At 54.4% G+C, this 17806-nt stretch overlaps 2 protein-coding genes across 5 annotated transcripts; one reads left to right on the top strand and one right to left on the bottom strand.

Annotated features, from left to right (window-relative positions):
- Nucleotides 1-155: 155 nt before the first annotated feature.
- On the bottom strand, nucleotides 156-5171 carry PHETA2 (PH domain containing endocytic trafficking adaptor 2). 3 transcript variants are annotated; one of them, XM_045462765.1, is made up of 3 exons: nucleotides 4811-5171; nucleotides 3427-3510; nucleotides 156-2387 (listed from the first exon to the last, which is right to left on the bottom strand). In XM_045462765.1, the coding sequence occupies exon 3, from the start codon at nucleotides 2380-2382 to the stop codon at nucleotides 1600-1602; it is 783 nt and encodes a 260-aa protein (XP_045318721.1). In that variant the 5' UTR covers nucleotides 2383-2387; nucleotides 3427-3510; nucleotides 4811-5171; the 3' UTR covers nucleotides 156-1599. The 3 variants fall into 3 exon arrangements, with proteins under 3 accessions (XP_045318721.1, XP_045318720.1, XP_045318722.1); XM_045462764.1 differs by lacking the exon at nucleotides 4811-5171 and adding an exon at nucleotides 4625-4786; XM_045462766.1 differs by lacking the exon at nucleotides 4811-5171 and adding an exon at nucleotides 4247-4596.
- A 2189-nt stretch (nucleotides 5172-7360) lies between these two features.
- NAGA (alpha-N-acetylgalactosaminidase) lies at nucleotides 7361-15127 on the top strand. 2 transcript variants are annotated; one of them, XM_045463658.1, is made up of 10 exons: nucleotides 7361-7481; nucleotides 7916-8000; nucleotides 8747-8882; nucleotides 9288-9459; nucleotides 9957-10134; nucleotides 10481-10575; nucleotides 11341-11502; nucleotides 12811-13008; nucleotides 14097-14240; nucleotides 14492-15127. In XM_045463658.1, exons 2-10 carry the CDS (start codon nucleotides 7985-7987, stop codon nucleotides 14624-14626), a joined length of 1236 nt encoding a protein of 411 aa, XP_045319614.1. In that variant the 5' UTR covers nucleotides 7361-7481; nucleotides 7916-7984; the 3' UTR covers nucleotides 14627-15127. The 2 variants fall into 2 exon arrangements, with proteins under 2 accessions (XP_045319614.1, XP_045319615.1); XM_045463659.1 differs by lacking the exon at nucleotides 7361-7481 and adding an exon at nucleotides 7561-7720.
- Nucleotides 15128-17806: the final 2679 nt, after the last annotated feature.

Here is a 17806-nt window from a genome sequence, read left to right as displayed (position 1 = left end):
TATTAGTTGTACTACTTGGGTGATTTGGGAATTTTATTTCTTGCCAAGGTATACGTTCTCTATAGGCAAATGTAAACCATAACTGAAGGGGAGAAATGAGGCTTTTGCACAGATTGGTCAAGTGGTTGTTAAAATAAAACTTTGAGGAACCAAAATGAGTAATAAAAACCTAATGTTTTAATCATATAAAAATACTGTAACCATAAGAAAGATAAAAGCCTATAGTGGCTGTGTAGAAAACAAGGCGCAGTGGGCTGTAGGACTCCTGTACAGGGTTCGGAAGGTAGCCCCTCTTCTTAGGACACAAGCCTGGCAGGAACTGGTTCTGGACTCTGGTGGCCTTGGGCGTGCTGGACTTAAGAGGCTGTCGGTCACAGCCTCTGGACCTCGTAGGCCCTGGTCAGGCTACCCAAGGCCCTAATAAGGGATTGAGAGTCTAAGAAGGGGCAGACTGTGTGTGTGGAGAGGGGGGGATGTCTTGACCAGGTTCTGCATCTTCCATCCAGCTACTGCTGCCACACCTCTAGGGCTCAGGCTAGTCTGGCTGCTGGCTCTCTAGACGCAGCCACTTTGCCTCCCAAAACAATCGATAAAACACTTGGCGCCATGCTGCTGAGAGTAGCAGTGAGAGGGTCTTGGCAGATACACGCTGGCTGACAAGCAGGATGGTGAATGAGTTCCTAGGAGGGGTTCAGGGTTGGGAACAGCTCTCTGGGAGCAGTTGGAAGAATTTATCCTGGTGTTCAAACTCCCAGAATGCCCTCGACTGAAAACCAAAATAACAACCTGGTTTCCCCAGGGAGCCACATTGCCTCCTCGCTTCTTTGGCTTCCCACTTGGCAGCTCCAGGAGCTGGCTGCTAAGGACAGAATACAGGAAGGATTTCTGCTGACATTGAAAGCTCCCAGCCCCTCTTGGGACAATGACCAGCACCATCTATAGACAAGGCAGCCAGGGAGAGAAGATGGGGGCCCCAACACTTGCTGAGAAGAATCAATCCCTCTTCGTTGGCTGAAGGCCCTGCCCCTCCAAAGGGCCCCACCCAAACTGCAGTTCCTATGCCCAGTCTTCCCACGGCTCAGGAAGAGCTGGGCCCCAGAAACCCCCAGGACAATAAATCCACTTTCTCTGACAGTGTCAGTCCCTCGAGCCAACATTTCAGCCAGCTTCTGGTATTTAAATGTGCACACGACTCCCTGTGTTAGAAGTTGTGGTTGTAGAGTCTGTTGTGTAGGTAAACAGGCAGGGCAGCCTGAGGCCATGCAATAGTCCCCCCACTTCCTCCATTTCATTAATATTCCCTGAGAGCGGAGCAGTCCAGCACAGAGTCAGGAGACTTGGGTCTGGCCCTGTGGTTGCTAAGCAAGCATCCCCTCCTCTCTGGGCCTCAGGAAACAAAGGGGTTGCAAGTTAACGATTCCTTGGTCCCCCTCCAGCCACAAAGGTGGATCTGGAGCCTGGAGGAGGCCTAAAAAGCAGGAAGGAGAGAACCCTCTCAACAAAAGCAACTTTAAAACAAATAAACATTAAATTCCTGGAGAAGCACTGGCTCTGGTGTCCTGACCAGCAGGACAAGGGCAGAACCCAAAGAGCCGAGGCTCAGTGCCCATCCTGCTTCTCACGTTCTGGCCGGCTCCCCCGGGCCCTCTGCATCCACCTCTGCCTCAGCTCCGAGATCTCCTGGCCATACCAATTGTGCAAGGCAGAGAAGTAGAAGGTCTCAGGGAACAGGGGGCTCTGCCTCCTGCCCAGGAAGAGGCCGGCAGGGCCCTGCAACTCGGCCAAGCCCTGCCCTGCTGGCCTGCTGCCCCTTTCTTCACCCAAGTCCACAGGGCTGCAATCCTTGGAGAGGGAGTGGCCGTTTTCCAGGCCCGGAGGCCGATGGTCAGGAGCCTGGGGCTTATAGCGGCTGGTAATGGCCTTCCAGGATGAGTGGCGATGCAAGGCCAGACTGTGGCGGGCATCTCGCAACTGGCTCTCCAGCTCGCGCACCACCAGGCGCATGTAGCCAAAGCTCGCCCTGGACAGCGCCTTCACCCAGGCCTCCTGGGCCGCGGGCCCATCTGCCGCAAGCAGGTGTGGGCGCACACCAGGGGCGTCGAAACGGATGGCGAAGGCAAACTCCTCAGACATTGGAGCCTCGGCCAGCTCCACCGTGCAGCCCTCCAGCACCACCAGGCTCAGCGGGGCCCTGCTCTCTCGGCTCTCAAAGGAGAACAGCAGGTTGCCTTTGAGAACAAACCAGCACCTTCGGCCGGTGCCACTGGGAGTGGGGGGAGTCCCTGCCCCGCCCCAAGTGCGCAGAAAGCCCGTATGGTCTGCTGGGGAGTCGCTCAGTGCATAGTGGGCTACACTCCTCTCGTTCAGCTTCATGGCTCCCATAAGAACTGTGAGGGGAAAACATTTTTAAAAAATTAAAAAAGGGGGGGCACCTGGGTGACTCAGTTGGTTAAGCATGAGTTTGAGCCCCGCATCAGGCTCTGTGCCAACAGCTCAGAGCCTAGAGCCTGCTTCAGATTCTGTCTCCCTTGCTCTCTGCCCTTCCCCACTCGCACTCTTTCTCTCTCTCTCAAAAATAAAATAAAAACATTAAAAAAAAAAAAAAAAGTGGCGGCGGGAGAGGGCCAGAGAGGGAGGCAGCCTCTGTGCTCCTGTGGGGAAAAGAACGCTGGCTCTGGAGGAGACCTGGGCCCCCGCTCTGTGGCCTCTACTCACTTGCTGTGTGCCCTGAGGCTCTCACTGTCTTCATCTGTGAAATGGGCTAGCCTCTCCTGACTTTTCTCTCAAAGGGTTGTTGTGAGGGTCATGGAAAAAACTGGACACCAGAGGGCTCAGAGAAAATGATAACGTGTACCAGACCAGGAGGTATGGAGGGCTTTGACACAGCTTTTTAAAATCCAAAGAAAAAGGTATCAGCTGAGCTGAAATGGATCCTGAGCCCACAGAACCCATAGAAATCATTATGCCTAAACCATCCCCTGATCCAGGAGCCCCTTAGCTCCAACCCTGAGGCCAAACCTCCAGGGTGTCTGTGACCCTCCGGGGCCCCTGCGGCCTCTCATTCGTTGATGGCACAATTACCCTTTAGAAAGAATCTGCAGCCTTCAAGGCCAGATGAGGGCAGGGTGAGGCAGGCCTGCCCCATTCCTCCATCAGCGGGGGCTTAGATATGGATCTGTGCAGTAAACAAGAGTGTGGTACAAACACAAGGCGTGGCTGGGTAGGACCATCCTCAGCCATTGACTGTCAGTGCCTCACGGATCCTAAGTGACACCTAGTTCAACTGTCCTCCTGACTCATGAAAAACTGAGGCCCAGAGCAGTGAAGATGAACTGCCCAAGGCTGCATGACCAGCCAGAAGCAGAACTTGGGTCTCCCTATTCCCTCATATCTTCTAGGGGCAAGCCTTGGCAGTGACTCACTTACCAGCAGAGCTCACAGCAAGAGGGCAGGGGGCTGGCTTGTCTGGCCACACGGCTCAGCCCTTCGACTATGTGGTTCCTAGGGCACCTGCAAAACAATTGTCAAACCCAGTGACCCCCTCCTAGGGGATGAGAACTCCTGCTCAGTCTTAGGAGCCCAGTAAAACCACCACCTCTTCCAGGAGGCCTACCCTGATCATCTCCCTACCCACCCACTCACCCAGGCCAGGCCCTTAAATAAGGAGCCATTGAATATCACTTCTCAGAACTCAGTACTCTACTCCCTAAGGCTAGGTCAGAGTTAAGTGTCCTCAGCTTCCTGGTTTTCCCTTCTAGCACATGTCGCAGGTTGGCTTTAAGTCACCTAATCTGAGAGGTCTGTCCTGATGGCTGTATCTAAAGTGGTCCTGATCACCAAGGTGACCTGATCTAAGGTGACCCAACCAGCAGCCCCCTCACTTCTGTTTGCATTTCCTTCATGCCACAATGATCTATCTCATTTGTGTTTACAGCATTATCCCCAACCCCAGAATGGGCAGGACTCACCTTGGCTGCCCGCAACCCGCCCCCCCCCGCCGCCCGCGTTTGACTTCCAATATCCAGGAAGAAAGTATTCAAGTAAGTGAGAAAACGCCAACGGACAAAGCAGCCCCTCCCTCCTGGAGCCTAAATTCAAGCGGGGAGACACAGTGTAAACAGACAAAAGTAAATAATAAATGAATGTAAAAATGAATTACGGAAGAAATAAAGTAAGGATCAGTCATGATAAGGCCTAAGCGGGGGCCCACGAGGGTGGGGTGGTCGCAGGAGGAGGGGGAGCTCACTGAGGTCTGCCCCGGCCGCGCCTTGCGTCCGCCCGGCACCGGGGCGCGGAGAGGGGCTCCGGAGCGGGAGGAGCAGGGCTCCCGCCCCCGCCGCGAGCCTGGGGAGGGGTGCGAGGCCCCGACCGCGGAGCCGGCGGGGAGTCGGTGCGCCGCGTCTCGCCGGTCTTTTTGTTAGAGGAGCTGGACGGGCTGGGGCGCTGGGCCCACCGGCCTGGGGCCACCGGGTGGACCCCTGACCCGCCACCGCCCTAAAACAGCGGTCGCCTCGCCGGGAACCTCAGTCTCCGGGTCCGCGCAGTGGGGCTGCCCCGCCACGTCCCCGCTGGCCACGCCCTCCCGGGGGCCGCCTCCTCCAGAGCCCGCGGGGCCCGCGCTCACCTCCGCGCCGACGGGCGCGCCGAAGCCCGGGAGGGCGGTCCGCGCGGTGGGCTGCGCCCGCGGCCTGGGGCGATCCGGGCTCCGGCCCCCGCGCCTCCGCCCGGGCGGGAACGTGGCCGCGGACGCCGGGAGACCCCTTCCGGGCGGCTCGAGTTACCACCCCCCCCCTCCCCTCCCACAGCTCACCCGGGGATCTGCGAAGCGGCTTCTGGATCCACGCGGGAGGGAAACTGAGGCCGGAGAGGCCGAGACTTGCCAGAACCACGGAGCTGGTCAGCGGCGGGCGACCTCGAACCCAGGGCCCCGCCGCAGGCCGTCCGCGGGCCTCGGACCCAGCCCACCGCCAGGAGAACTCGGAGTCCTCTTCCCCTCTCCAGCCCCCTCTCCCCGCCCGGCCCACTTTTCCCACTGAGCCAAGCCTGCGACGGCTTGGGCCCGGCGCCTCCTTTGGGCGGGCTCCTATCCATTCTGCGAGGCCCCGCCGAGCTTCCTGGCAACCCCACCCGGCTCCAGAAGCGCCCACATTTCTGTTTCTGGGGATTATCGATTTCTGCTTCCGCCACTCCCACCGGCCTGCAACCCACCCGCGGTCCCCAGGGCTCTGCCTGGAATTGGTCCAAGGGTAGGCTTGTGGTGAGGGTTCCCCGAATGCACAACCAAACGCAGGAGGCTGGGGGTTCCTAACGGCCCTGGAAGCCAGGGAGGTCGGAATATCTGCCCATGAATTTGGTGGTTCCCAGCTCAGAGCTCTAGCCCTTGCAGTTCCTGCAGCCTAGAATGTTCCTTCTTACCTCTATCCCTCAGTTCTAACTTCTCAGGGCTCCTTCACACCAACTAGGTCTCGGCTTAAATGTCCTCTCCCTGACTATGCGATGTCAAGTAGCTCATCCTCAAGTCTATCACATCCCTGGGGTGTATTTTCATGATAGCACTAGCCACTACAGAACATTCCCTATACTCAGGCTTTTATTTCCTGTTTATTATCTGTCTCTCCCACTAACTTTTATTCAGTTAATAACAGAAACCATAACAAATGTGTTAGAAGGTAATAAGTGGTATGGAAAATATAGGAAGTCACACTGAGCTTGGGAATTGCTGGAGCAGCGAGATTGCAATTTCAACGTTTATTTATTTTTTGGGACAGAGACAGACAGAGCATGAACGGGGGAGGGGCAGAGAGAGAGGGAGACACAGAATCGGAAACAGGCTCCAGGCTCTGAGCCATCAGCCCAGAGCCTGACGCGGGGCTCGAACTCACGGACCGCGAGATCGTGACCTGGCTGAAGTCGGCCGCTTAACCAACTGCACCACCCAGGTGCCCCGAGGTTGCAATTTCAAATAGGATGGTCAGGGTAGGCCTCACTGAGAAGGTGGCATTTGAGAAATACTGGTAGGAAATAAGGGAGCCAGTCATGCCAAAATCTGAAGGAAGATGATTCCAGGCAGAGGGAACAGTTAGTGCAAAGGCCCTGAGACCAGTTGTGTTTGAGGAACTGCAAGAGTGTGGCAGAGAGGCAGGGAGGAGGGGGACAGCAGCAGGAGATGTGGTCAGAATGCGTGGGGTTGGGCTTTGTAAATCTGTGAGTCTCCAGACTGAGATGAACAGCTGTCACAGGGTCTTGAGCAAGGAGTGACCTGAGGTATGTTGTAAAGGAGTACTCCAGGGGGGCCTTGGTGGCTCAGGCAGTGAAGCATCTAACTCTTGATTTTGGCTCAGGTCCCTGAATCAGGCTCTGTGCTGACAGTGTGCAGCCTACTTGGGATTCTCTCCCCCTCTACTCATGTGCACGCTCTCTCTCTCTCTCTCTCTAAATAAGTAAATAAACTTAAAAAACATATTTGATGAGGGGTGCCTGGGTGGCTCAGTTGGTTAAGCGTCCAACTTCAGCTTAGATCATGATCTCACAGTTTGTGGGTTCCAGCCCTTGTTCTGACCGCTCAGAGCCTGGAGCCTGCTTCAGATTCTGTGTCTTCCTCTCTCTGCCCCTCCCCCTCTCATGCTCTGTCTGTCTCTCTCTGTCTCAAAAATAAATAAAACATTAAAAAAAAACACAACATTTCATGAATGTAGGAGGGAAGGAATATGTAGAGTGCCTGGGGCCAGTACAATGGGTGGCTGGCCCAGAGTGTCAGGTAGGGGAGGAGAGCCTCCTGGCTTTGCAAAAACAGTGCCCTACACCATGCATCATGGCATTTTCTCACTTCCTTTTTAAAAAGCAGATATAGGGGCGCCTAGGTGGCGCAGTCGGTTAAGCGTCCGACTTCAGCCAGGTCACGATCTCGCGGTCCGTGAGTTTGAGTCCCGCGTCGGGCTCTGGGCTGATGGCTCAGAGCCTGGAGCCTGTTTCCGATTCTGTGTCTCCCTCTCTCTCTGCCCCTCCCCCGTTCATGCTCTGTCTCTCTCTGTCCCAAAAATAAATAAACGTTGAAAAAAAAATTAAAAAAAAATAATAAATAAAAAGCAGATATTCACTCCATAGTATTTATTAAGCGTTTACATTGTGTCGGGCACTGTGCTCGCCTTCAGGGACCCCGCAGAGGTGAAAGGACTAGCCTCTCGGGGAGCCACGGTAGTCAGGTCACCCAGTCCATAGACTTGCTCCGCAGGTGGTGCCTGCCTGAGGTGGGCGCGGAGAAGGAACTTGAGGGGGCGGGGCTTTGAGAACTTCGGGGGAGGGCTTATGGGCCCACAGGGGGCGGGACACGACATTGCTAGAGGGATTCTGATAGGTTCCGCCGGGAAGGCTTGCCGCCGTCAGGCTCCGCCCCCTGTGGAACGCTGTAGGCAAATCAGGTTACAGCAGCAGTCGGCGTTCCAGAGGCCGAAGCCTGTGGCGGTTCTGGGTGCGTCCGCAGGGTGAGTTCCGCGAGCCGGGCACTCTGAGGGACGGTCCCCGCGCTAGGGCTGCTGGGCTGCTGTCCTTGGGGACGGGGTGGGGGCGGGGGCAACCCAGGGCCGGTGGGAGTCCGAAGCCTGGTCCCAGGCCGATGCCTCCGTTCTTCCTGGGCGTCCCAGAAGCGGTCGCTGCCTTTTTCTGGTCCCGGCTCGGCGGAGGGCCGCCCGTGGGGCCGGGGGTTCCCGGCACTACAGAGGGGGTGGGGTCTAATGTTTAAGACATCTTGTTTAGTATTTCTGAAGGAAGAACCCAGGCTCGGGGAAGTGATAGCTGGGGGCCGGGGGTGGTGAACAGTTGAGGGCGGCTTGTGGGATCCACGCTCAAGGTTGAGAGCGGTAGAGCTAGCGAGGCAGTAGTGGACCCCGGTGCTTACCTAACGTTTGTTACCTTCCAGAATCCAACGTATAAAGCTGGTGAAAGGAGAGCAGATCCGGCCGGGTCCTGAGACGCTGAGTCTAGAGCGATGTTGCTGAAAACAGGTACTTACGCGGGTGGGGGTGGTTTGAGGAGGGCAGGAGACCCGATGGGGATAGGGGCTCCCTGGAGGAAGTTCCAGCCCTCTGGTGTCTGGGCCTCTTTCTTTGATGTGGGTATGTGGGAGACATGTTCCTCTCTCTTACTCTTGGAGCTGGGCCAGCAAGAAGGAGATGCTCCCCACCTAGGAATCAGTTCCCTTCCAAAGAGGCCACTTCCTTTGTCTCCCCTTCTCCCTCAAAGTACAGAGGACCTGCTTTATGTGTTATCAACACCGCAGTCGTTGTTCCGTAGATGGCTAGATGCAGATCCAAACCTGGCTAATCTCTTAAGCCCTTCTGAGGCCTTTTGGGGGTCTGTGGTAGAGAGCAAAGGGCCTTGGGTGAGACTCAGGAGACCTGGAGTCTGGCCAAGTTCTGTGTACACCGAGTTGGGGGAGCTAGTCAGGGTGCAGAAAGGATACAACCTCAAGTGTTAGTTTTTTACCGATTCCGGCACTGCTGTGGCAATAGCAGGTGGGGACTCAGGCCTCAAACACATTGCCCTGCCCCAGGCACCGTGAGCCCACTCACTGTAACTGCTGGAGTCGGCAGTTACAATAGGAGCTAATTCTTCTCAAGCCCAGGAGTCTGGTTGTTCCCCTAATGTGAAGTCCAGCGGCCTCTGCAGAGCCCAACAGCATATGGGTGGGGTGGGGCGAGGGCTGGGGCTAGGGGAGCCACTGACAGTCATCCTTCTGACTCCCCTGCAGTGCTCTTGCTGGCCCTGGTGGCCCGGGTGCTGGTGCTAGAGAATGGGCTCCTGCGGAAGCCACCCATGGGCTGGCTGGCCTGGGAACGTTTCCGCTGCAACACTGACTGCGACGAGGACCCGAAGAACTGCATCAGGTGAGCGAGGTCCACACCACCTAACAAGCCTTGCCCAAGACCCCGGGGAGTAGGGGCAGGGAGTGGAGGGCAGGAAAAGGGCGCCCGTGCCAGAGAGGATGCAACCATAGGTGACCTTTGGGACATTGACAGCCTTGTGACCTGCTTGGGGCTTCTGTGGGAGCTGTCAGGCCTGTGGGGCAGGGGCATTGTGGCGGGCCCAGCCCCTGAGATCACTGAAAGGAGATCATTGCTACAGCCAGGCTGGCTCAGTCTTGCAGCCTGGGGCCAAACGGCTCCTTTCTTTCCACCCTGCTTATGGTTCTCATAGCCTGGATTCACACTCAGATCCTCTGAAAAGTCTGAAAAGCTCTGAGGAAAGGGGTGGGGGGTGACTGAGCTGCCCCATCCCCTGCCTCTCACCAGCGAGCGGCTCTTCATGGAGATGGCCGACCACTTGGCACAAGACGGATGGCGGGACCTGGGCTATACATACCTTAACATGGATGACTGCTGGATTGGTGGGCGTGACGCCAAAGGCCGCCTGATACCAGATCCCAAGCGCTTCCCCAATGGCATTGCCTTCCTGGCTGACTATGTGAGCCCCACCCCAGCCCTGCCCTTTAGCCTGGGGTCCAGACCAGGGTCTCCATGCACCCCCCCCCCCCCCACCCTCTGCTCAGGGCTTATTTCCGCAATCCCTCTTGAGAAATCACAGTCTGGTGGGGAAAACAGATAAATGGACAGCTAGTTTCGGCCACCGTGGTGGGTAAGAGCCAGGAGGGGCATCTTTTCCAGCCTGGGATTTCAGAAAGATTCACCAGGGGAGGCAATTCTTGAGCTGCTATAGAGAGACGACATTCGAGGCAGAGGGGATGACAGAAGCAAGGCCTGGAGGCCACAAGCTGCCCATGGGAGGTGTGTGTTAGAGTGAGGAGAAGGACCAGAGTTGGCAGGAGACAGACCAGCAAACACACTCTTTCCTTTTGATAGTGGGGAGCCAATAATTTTCTAATGAGGACTGGTCAGATGTGCCTGTGAGGTGGCTCCCTGCGGGTCCTGCCTAAGCCCACTTGTGTCCTCAACCCTCCACAGGCTCACTCCCTGGGCCTGAAGCTGGGCATCTACGAGGACATGGGCAACTTCACCTGTATGGGTTACCCAGGCATCACGCTAGACAAGGTGACTCAGGATGCTCAAACCTTTGCCGAGTGGAAGGTGGACATGCTGAAGTTGGATGGCTGCTTTTCGACCCCCGAGGAACGGGCCATGGGTGGGTCCTGGAGCTGGCCAGGGGCCATCAGGTAGACAGGGAGGGGTGGCCATGGAAAGCTCACCGGGGCCTACCTGGCCGAGCTTGTCTGTCTGTATGGCCCCTAGGGGGTAGTATTTTCCAATTCCCTGCATCCAGAGGCTGGGAGGATTATTGCCTCCCAGGCTTCCTAAAGATGGGTTGGCACCACGCCCACCCAGGAAGTGTTTGTAGCTCTGGGTACAGGGGGAGGCACCTCCTCTTTTGAGCCTCAGTTCCCTCACATTTGGTGGGAGGTTTGGGCTGAGGCCCCAGATTTCATCCTGTGCCTCCTCAGGCCTAAAATGTAGGGGTGGGGTTTTTCCAGGATACCCCAAGATGGCAGCTGCCCTGAATGCCACAGGCCGCCCCATTGCCTTCTCCTGCAGCTGGCCGGCCTATGAAGGGGGCCTTCCCCCAAAGGTAAGCCATTCCGTGAGCCCACCTGGCAGTGCTCCCCACACCCAAGCCTCCTCCCCTCCTGTGCAGTCAGGGTTGCTCTCATCATAGTTGCCGGTGTGCTGATTTGTCAGTCTAGGAGAGGGTTCTGAGTGCCCCAGAGGGGGCCTCAGCCAACCCCGGGTCTAGAGAAGAGGAGGCACTTCTCAGGTGGGCCGAAGGGATGGGTGTCCAGGGCATGGAACTGCATGTCATGTGCTGACACACATCATCCAGCCAGTGGTCAGAATCCTGGTTGTACTGAGTGGGCTAGGACATCTAGAAGGCTGGTAAGGCCATGCAAATGGGGCTGAGCCTCTGAAAGGCATTGTGGGCATATCACCAGGGACCCTTCAGCACCTAGGACACTAGAAAGGGTGGGATCAGACTTGTAGACCTGAGGGAGAATGCTGGCAGACGGCGGGCTCACTGAGAGAATACAGGGGTGGGTGTGCAGTAGCGAGGGTTGTGGGTATACCAGCCTGGGCCCGTTCCCCGGGCTTGGCCCCAACGGGCATGAGAGGGCAGGGCAGACTTCCGGCACCAGCACAGGTGGAGATGAGGCCTGGGAAGCCCCAGGGCAGGACCCCGCTTTCTGAGACCTTCCTCATCGTGATCTAGCTCAGGGCCTGTTCTCTTCCCCCTTCTGCACCCTGTGTGTCTCCTGCTGAGGCTCCTCAGCCCCCGTGCAGGCCTCCAGGCAGCAAGGCGTGACTCTGCCGCTGGACTCTGCCTTCCCCCGACATCCAGGTGAACTACAGTCTGCTGGCAGAAATCTGCAATGTCTGGCGCAACTATGATGACATCCAGGACTCCTGGAGTAGCGTGCTGTCCATCCTGGACTGGTTTGTGGACCACCAGGACATACTGCAGCCGGTGGCAGGCCCTGGACACTGGAACGACCCAGACATGGTACCAGCATGGAGGGGGGTGGCCCAAGGCCTGCGGGCCGCGACAGACCTGCTCCCCCACTGCCCTGTGCTGTCCTCCTGGATGCTCACTGCCAGGTTCTAGATCAGTGTCTCTGAAATGTGTCCTTGAACTAGCTGCATCAGACTCACCCTGGGAGCTGGTTTACATGTCTGTTCCCAGGGCCCCACCTCCACTCTTTGGATCAGGATGTTTGAACAGGGCCTGTGAATACCCGTTGTTAACAGTCTTCCCTGGCGGTTCTGATGTTTCTTGAAACCTGAGAACTTGGTCTGTAGTGACTCTTGTGGGACACTATTCCTCGGGACAGTGAAGATAATGAAGAGTCCACATACTCCAGTCATTCCTTCCCTAGACTGTCCTTGCCAGGCCTGCTTCTGACCACCTTTCAATGCCCTGTGCCCTCTTCCCCTCCCACAGAGCCTCTGCAGGCAGAGTCGGCCCCGCACACCTACCTCACTCATAGCCCTGACTTCAGTGTTTTTGCACTTTATCTGATGACTTGCTACCTATCTCTTCGTTTAGTCAACAAGCATTTACTACCAGTGATTATAATAATTACAGACACCAGGCCAGATAGACACCTGGAGAAACACCAATTAGCCTGCTTTCGAGTTCTGGTTCCCGCTCGGCCACTTACCCTTGGGAAAGTGACTTAATTTTTTCTGTGCTTCGGTTTTGTCAGTTGGAAAATGAGAAAAGTAGCTACTTTACATAGGGTTGTTCTGGGTATTAAAATGGATGACCCTTTAACACGCTTGGCACAGTTTGGCACATGCAGTGCTGTGTTACATGGTATCACTAAGTATGTAACCATGTTGCTTAGCGGTAATTGTGTCCAGCCTGTGGATTGGTTGCCCCGGGGTCAGGAAGTGTCCCCCTCAGTCTTGCCACCTGTGTTTAGGGCAGGTGGGTGACTTGTGGCAGGAGCACGGACTCTGTCCAGGTCTGGTACCTACCGCTGCCACCCTGACTGTGTTTTTGGACTTTAGTGTGTCGGTGTATAAATGCTTTTGGCAACAGGACCCCACTGGATCCTCTGGACAACCGATGCCATGGCATATTACCACCCCATAATCTTGGTGAAATAAAAAAGCTGAGGCTCAGAGGGAGAGTGACTTACTTGACGCACCCCAAGGCCAGGCTCCTAGGGAATAGTGTTCGCTGAGCCAGGCCCCACAGTGTCCTCCCGCTCCATCTTCTCTTGCCTGGGCTACGTGTCTAGAGTTGGTCCCCGTGCCCACTTTCCTAAAGAGGGCAGAGCTGACCGATCCTCTCCTCTGCCCCCAGCTGCTCATAGGGAACTTTGGCCTCAGCTTTGAGCAAGCCCGGGCCCAGATGGCCCTATGGACAGTGTTGGCAGCCCCCCTCTTCATGTCCACGGACCTGCGTACCATTTCTGCCCAGAATATGGACATTCTGCAGAATCCACTCATGATCAAAATCAACCAGGATCCCTTGGGCATCCAAGGACGCAGGATTCTCAAGGTACTGGAGTTTGGGGGGAGGGAAGGGAAGGCTGAGGGACTAGGCCCCCCACTGAGAACAAGGTTGCCAGCCTGGAGGTTATGGAAGGCTGGGCCTCAAATCTGCTCAGCTCACCTTCCTGGTTGTATTCGGTCAAGGATTCTATCGGGAGCTGCTCCAACCGTCCCCCCGTTTGCCTGGGTGAGAACAAGGCCAGAGCAGGACAGCTCATGGGATCTGGGAAAGGGAGACATTACCACACAAGTGCACACGGGAACAGTGGGGCCCCTAGGTTTGGAAGTACGAGACTTCTGCACATGTCTGTGATGTCTGGCAAATAGCTAGGGCTTCCTTCCAGAGCTTAGGAGTTGTTTGAGCCAAGGGATGCAACTACTACTAGCACTAAACTAGCATTTACTATTTATTGAGCACCTACTGTGTGCTGGGCATTCTGGGTCCCTTTTCTGAGAAGGTAAATACTTCTCTGCTCAACAAACGAGCGAACTGAGACTTGAAGAGTCTAAATAATCCAAGGCCACACAGTTGGTGAAGGGTACAACAGAACTTGACTCCAACAGCATAGCCTCCCAGCTTGTGCTCTTTGCACAGATCCTCACCTCTCTAGTTAAAAGAAATCCACACAACTATAGAAGGCACATATAGAACTGGTGATCCCCGGAGGAGGGAACTAATCCTGCTGGAGGAGCTGATGGTGGAACCAGGCCCAAGGACCTTCTGAAGGACGGGGCATCACCCTCCCGGCTGCTCTGGGCAGAGCTCATCAGTCTTATGGACAGTGTCCTCCGCTCCAGTGCCAGCAGCTGCCCACGTCTATCCCTCCCGTTAGCCTATGAACTGTCTGAGACAGGACCTTATGCACTTGTGTCTGTGTTCTAGCGTGGGGCCTGACACAGATTAAGTGTCGGGGAGCGTCTGCTGAGTCAGGGAAGAATAAGTTGGGGGTGCTGGAGGGCTGGGGTATCCTCCAAACTTCTGCATGACATGGAGCCATGGGTTAGGGGGACCCAAAGCTCAAAGGAGGGCCAGGGAGGGGATTTCAGGGCCTGCCTGAGCAGGGAGCCCAGCCGGTAGCCACCTTCTGTGTCCAGGAGAAATCCCACATTGAAGTGTACGTGAGGCCCCTGGCCGACGAGGCTAGCGCCTTAGTCTTCTTCAGCCGCCGGACGGATATGCCTTATCGCTACCACTCCTCCCTCGCCCGGCTCAACTTTAACAGCTCCAACACCTATGAGGTGAGTATCCTACTACCTGTGGGGCTTCGGGCTTCCCCAGGTGGGTGTTGCTGGGGGTGGTCCTCTGGCAGGAGCGCAAGGGGCAGCTGCATGCATCGAGGGCTGTGGCTGGTACCCTTCCAGGCTCCCATTTCTGTAGGGCACGCTGGAGACCCACCCCAGACAGGCCAGAGTCCAGGCTTTCACACCCTCTGAGGGGGTCTCTGCAGCCATTCTTACAGTAGTACCGGCGATATCTCTTTCCACTACAGGCCCAGAACGTCTACACGGGTGATGTCATCAGTGGCCTCCACCCTAAAACCAACTTCACGGTGGTCATCAACCCTTCAGGGGTAGTGATGTGGTACCTGTATCCCATCAGGAAGCTGGGGAAGTCCCAGCAATGAGGAACTGAAACATGTGACAGGCTGTGGTGGCATCACTGAGACGAGACCATGGAGCCTCCACATGCCGAGGGCTAGTAAGTGGGGCTCTCTGACACCCAGGCCCACTCGGTGACCTGGCCCCATGAGACCCAAAGTGCAATCTGAGGGCCAGGTTCCACATCCTGCCCAAGTGTGAACCTTCTTGGAAACTTGTCTTGGGGCGACTTCCTATGGCCTTCCTGGTTTCTACCTTGTCTGCATGGCCCCACAGATGTTACTGAACAACTGAGCCAGCGTCCTGAGCCCCCACAAGCAGGGCCACTGATACCCTCCGATCTTCTTTCTGTTGACTCTGAAATCAGGACTTGGAATTTTTCTTATGATTAGGACTGGAGATCTGACCTCTTGTCAGGAACTCCCACAAATTGTGTGACTGGTTTGCCTGCCTGGATAAGGCCTTGCAGGCTAACACCAGCCAGGTTACCTTGGTTCCCTCTGGTTACCAATAAAGCTGTTCTTTAATTGGGTAGTTGCAATATGGACGTGGGGTCATGGGCACCTTCAGTTAGGGACTGTGGGCAGCAGTGCACATGGTGCTGGTTTGAAATCTCACCTCACGTGGAAGATGTGTGGCATCTTCTGGCTCCTTATTTTCCAAAGTGACCTGCAGATTATACTTCCTAGACATGCCAGACTTGCCTCTCACCAGGGAGCCGTCCTGCTCTGCCCAACTCAAGTGGTGGTGACAACACAGCCAGGCACAGGCCTTTTGTCTCGCGCACCCCTTCCCCACCCCCTTCAGGCTCAGTCCTCAGCCCTCCTGCTGCACACAGACCCTGATCTGCTAAGGATTTTGCATTGTCTTCTGCACCTTTCAGCTCATGTCCCCTTTTCTGCCAGGGCTTCATTCAGTGGCACTCTGGGGTTGGGTGCCAGTGAGGGCCAGCTAGCCTCTCTCCCACCGGGCTGCTGCAGTTGGTCCTTTGCCTGGCAGCACCCCCAGCCCCTCCATCCATTTCTCTTCTCCTAACCTGGCTTCAGAGGAGGTTCAGACCCACCCCCACCCCCCACCAGTGTCCGAAGACAAGTCTAGGGCCTCTTTGCGTCTTTTTTTTTTTTTTAAGTTTTATTTATTTATTTTGAGAGAGAGCACGAGCAGAGGAGAGTCAGAGAGAGAGGGAGAGAGAATCCCAAGCAGGCTCCGTGCTGTCAGCACAGAACCCAATGTGGGACTCAAACTCAGAAAACACAAGATCATGACATGAACCGAAACCGAGTCGGACGCTTAACCGACTAAGCCACCCAGGCGCCCTTCTCTGTATCTTAAAATATATTTCCTGCTCCTCCTCTTCAGGAAAGTAAACGAATGGCAGGTTCTTGACTGCCTGCCTTTGTTGCTATTTTCCAAGCCCTGTTCCTTTAGCTAAGGCCACAGGGTACCTGTGGTCCCTGATGGTTCTTGTCCCCATTTGGAAAGCTGGCAGCAGAGCAGGCTAGGTAGGTTTTCCTTGGGCTTGAATGTGGGAGCACACAGCGCCCCGGGTCTGCACTGTCTCGCCCTGTGGAACTCTTCTGGGTAGATCTCCCACACTCCCTCCCTCAGGGTTTGAGATCCTTGTGATGAGAACAAAGGCAAGAATAATGTAGTTTAAATGAAACCTCCTTACAGCCTGCAGCCCACTGACAGATACCTGAGACATGCAGTATGTGACATTCCTCAAGGAGTCCATGGCTGCCTTAATGCCTCAATGTTTATATTTCATTAAAAACTAAAAATAATCTTATCTTGACAATAGTCAAATCTTCAGTGTCCTATAAGACCCTGCTTTCAGCATACAGAAATTCCTTAGAAACCTCCCCTGCCTCTACAAACTGAAAGTATGTAATCAGTCACCCCTCACACTTGCAGGTGCAGCCCTTTCTGCCCACGGGTTCTGTCCCTGTGCTCTAATAAAATCACCTTTTTGCGCCAAAATGTCTCAAGAATTCTTTCTTAGCCGTTCGTTCTTGAACGCTACTTCAAATTTCATCACTGGTATTTAGAATATGGTGTAAAGAACTTACAAGTACCTATTTTACAACGTCATTTAAGATTACTGGGGTTTCACTGATGGAGTCTGGAGTCATCAGAGAGCATTCTCTTTCCCCAGTTGATGTCTTAAGGCTGTGGGTTACTCAGAAGGTCAGAAACCTACCACATCCCAGGCCTCTGTCCTTGGAGGCCTGTCACCCCATGCATAGCTCCAGCTTTGGGTCTTGATCATAGTGCTGTTTTAGCCAAATGGAATGGTCTCAGGTGGGTACACTTCTTTGGCCAGTCCCAGGAAAGAAGTCTTTCCCACTACCCTGGGATGTGGCAGGGGATGGTGGTTGAGACCATGGACTTGGGAGTCAGGATTAGGAGCAGCCTTCCAGACTGAGACACAGTTGCATGTCTTCACTTGTGATATAACTTGTACTTTTATCCTGGGGGTGCCTGATTGATTCTATCCTTTTAGCCTTCATGCTGTCAACATCACACCCTGCCTATCTTCCAGGCATTGTTTTATTCTCTTCTACCCACAGCCAGTTAGGGACTCAATTTTTTCCCAGTTCAAGGCAGTCTTGTTTGGATCCAAGGGCACACCTCTTCTTTTAAGAATTATTTTATTATAACAATTTTCAAACACAAAAATAAAATGGTGCAGTGAACCTCCATGTACCCATTATTCAGTTCTAACAACCATCAATATGTGCCATTATTTCATATCTCTCTTCCCACACATACTTTTTTCTTGTGAGCTAGAGTATATAAGTATAGAGTATATTAAGGTCACCTTAATATATGTGACCTTAATACAATTTTCCTGTCCAAAAAGTTAAGTTTTTAATAATCTAACAACCATTCTGTGTTCAGTTTTTGCCAACTGTCTCAAAAATATCTTTCTATAGTTTATTTGAATCAAAATCCAAGCAAGAAGTCAACAAAAAATGGTCCAGTAATAACCACCAAATGTTCCCTCCATAAAAGCAATGAAAACCTTGCCACATATTATCAGAATCAACTTTCATAGAACATTGGAAATTAACCAAAAGTCTGCAGCAGCCCAGAGAGTATTCAGTTAAGAAAGACAGTTGAATCTTGGTAAGAACAGAGCAAGCTTTTTAATGTCTTTTTTTTTTTTTTTAATTTTTTTTTCAATGTTTATTTATTTTTGGGAC

The sequence above is a fragment of the Leopardus geoffroyi genome, chromosome B4 (assembly GCF_018350155.1).
Source record: "Leopardus geoffroyi isolate Oge1 chromosome B4, O.geoffroyi_Oge1_pat1.0, whole genome shotgun sequence".
Classification (NCBI taxonomy): Eukaryota; Metazoa; Chordata; class Mammalia; order Carnivora; family Felidae; genus Leopardus; species Leopardus geoffroyi.
Note: the sequence above shows the minus strand (reverse complement) of the source record. Positions and strands in the feature narration are given on the sequence as shown.

Bases quoted from the DNA above. Each gene is read 5' to 3' on its own strand.
- PHETA2 (XM_045462765.1), bottom strand. From the start codon at position 2,382: ATGGGAGCCATGAAGCTGAACGAGAGGAGTGTAGCCCACTATGCACTG.
- NAGA (XM_045463658.1), top strand. The intron at 10,576-11,340 runs GTAAGCCATTCC...CCCGACATCCAG, and splicing joins AAGGGGGCCTTCCCCCAAAG to GTGAACTACAGTCTGCTGGC. The intron at 13,009-14,096 runs GTACTGGAGTTT...TTCTGTGTCCAG, and splicing joins AAGGACGCAGGATTCTCAAG to GAGAAATCCCACATTGAAGT.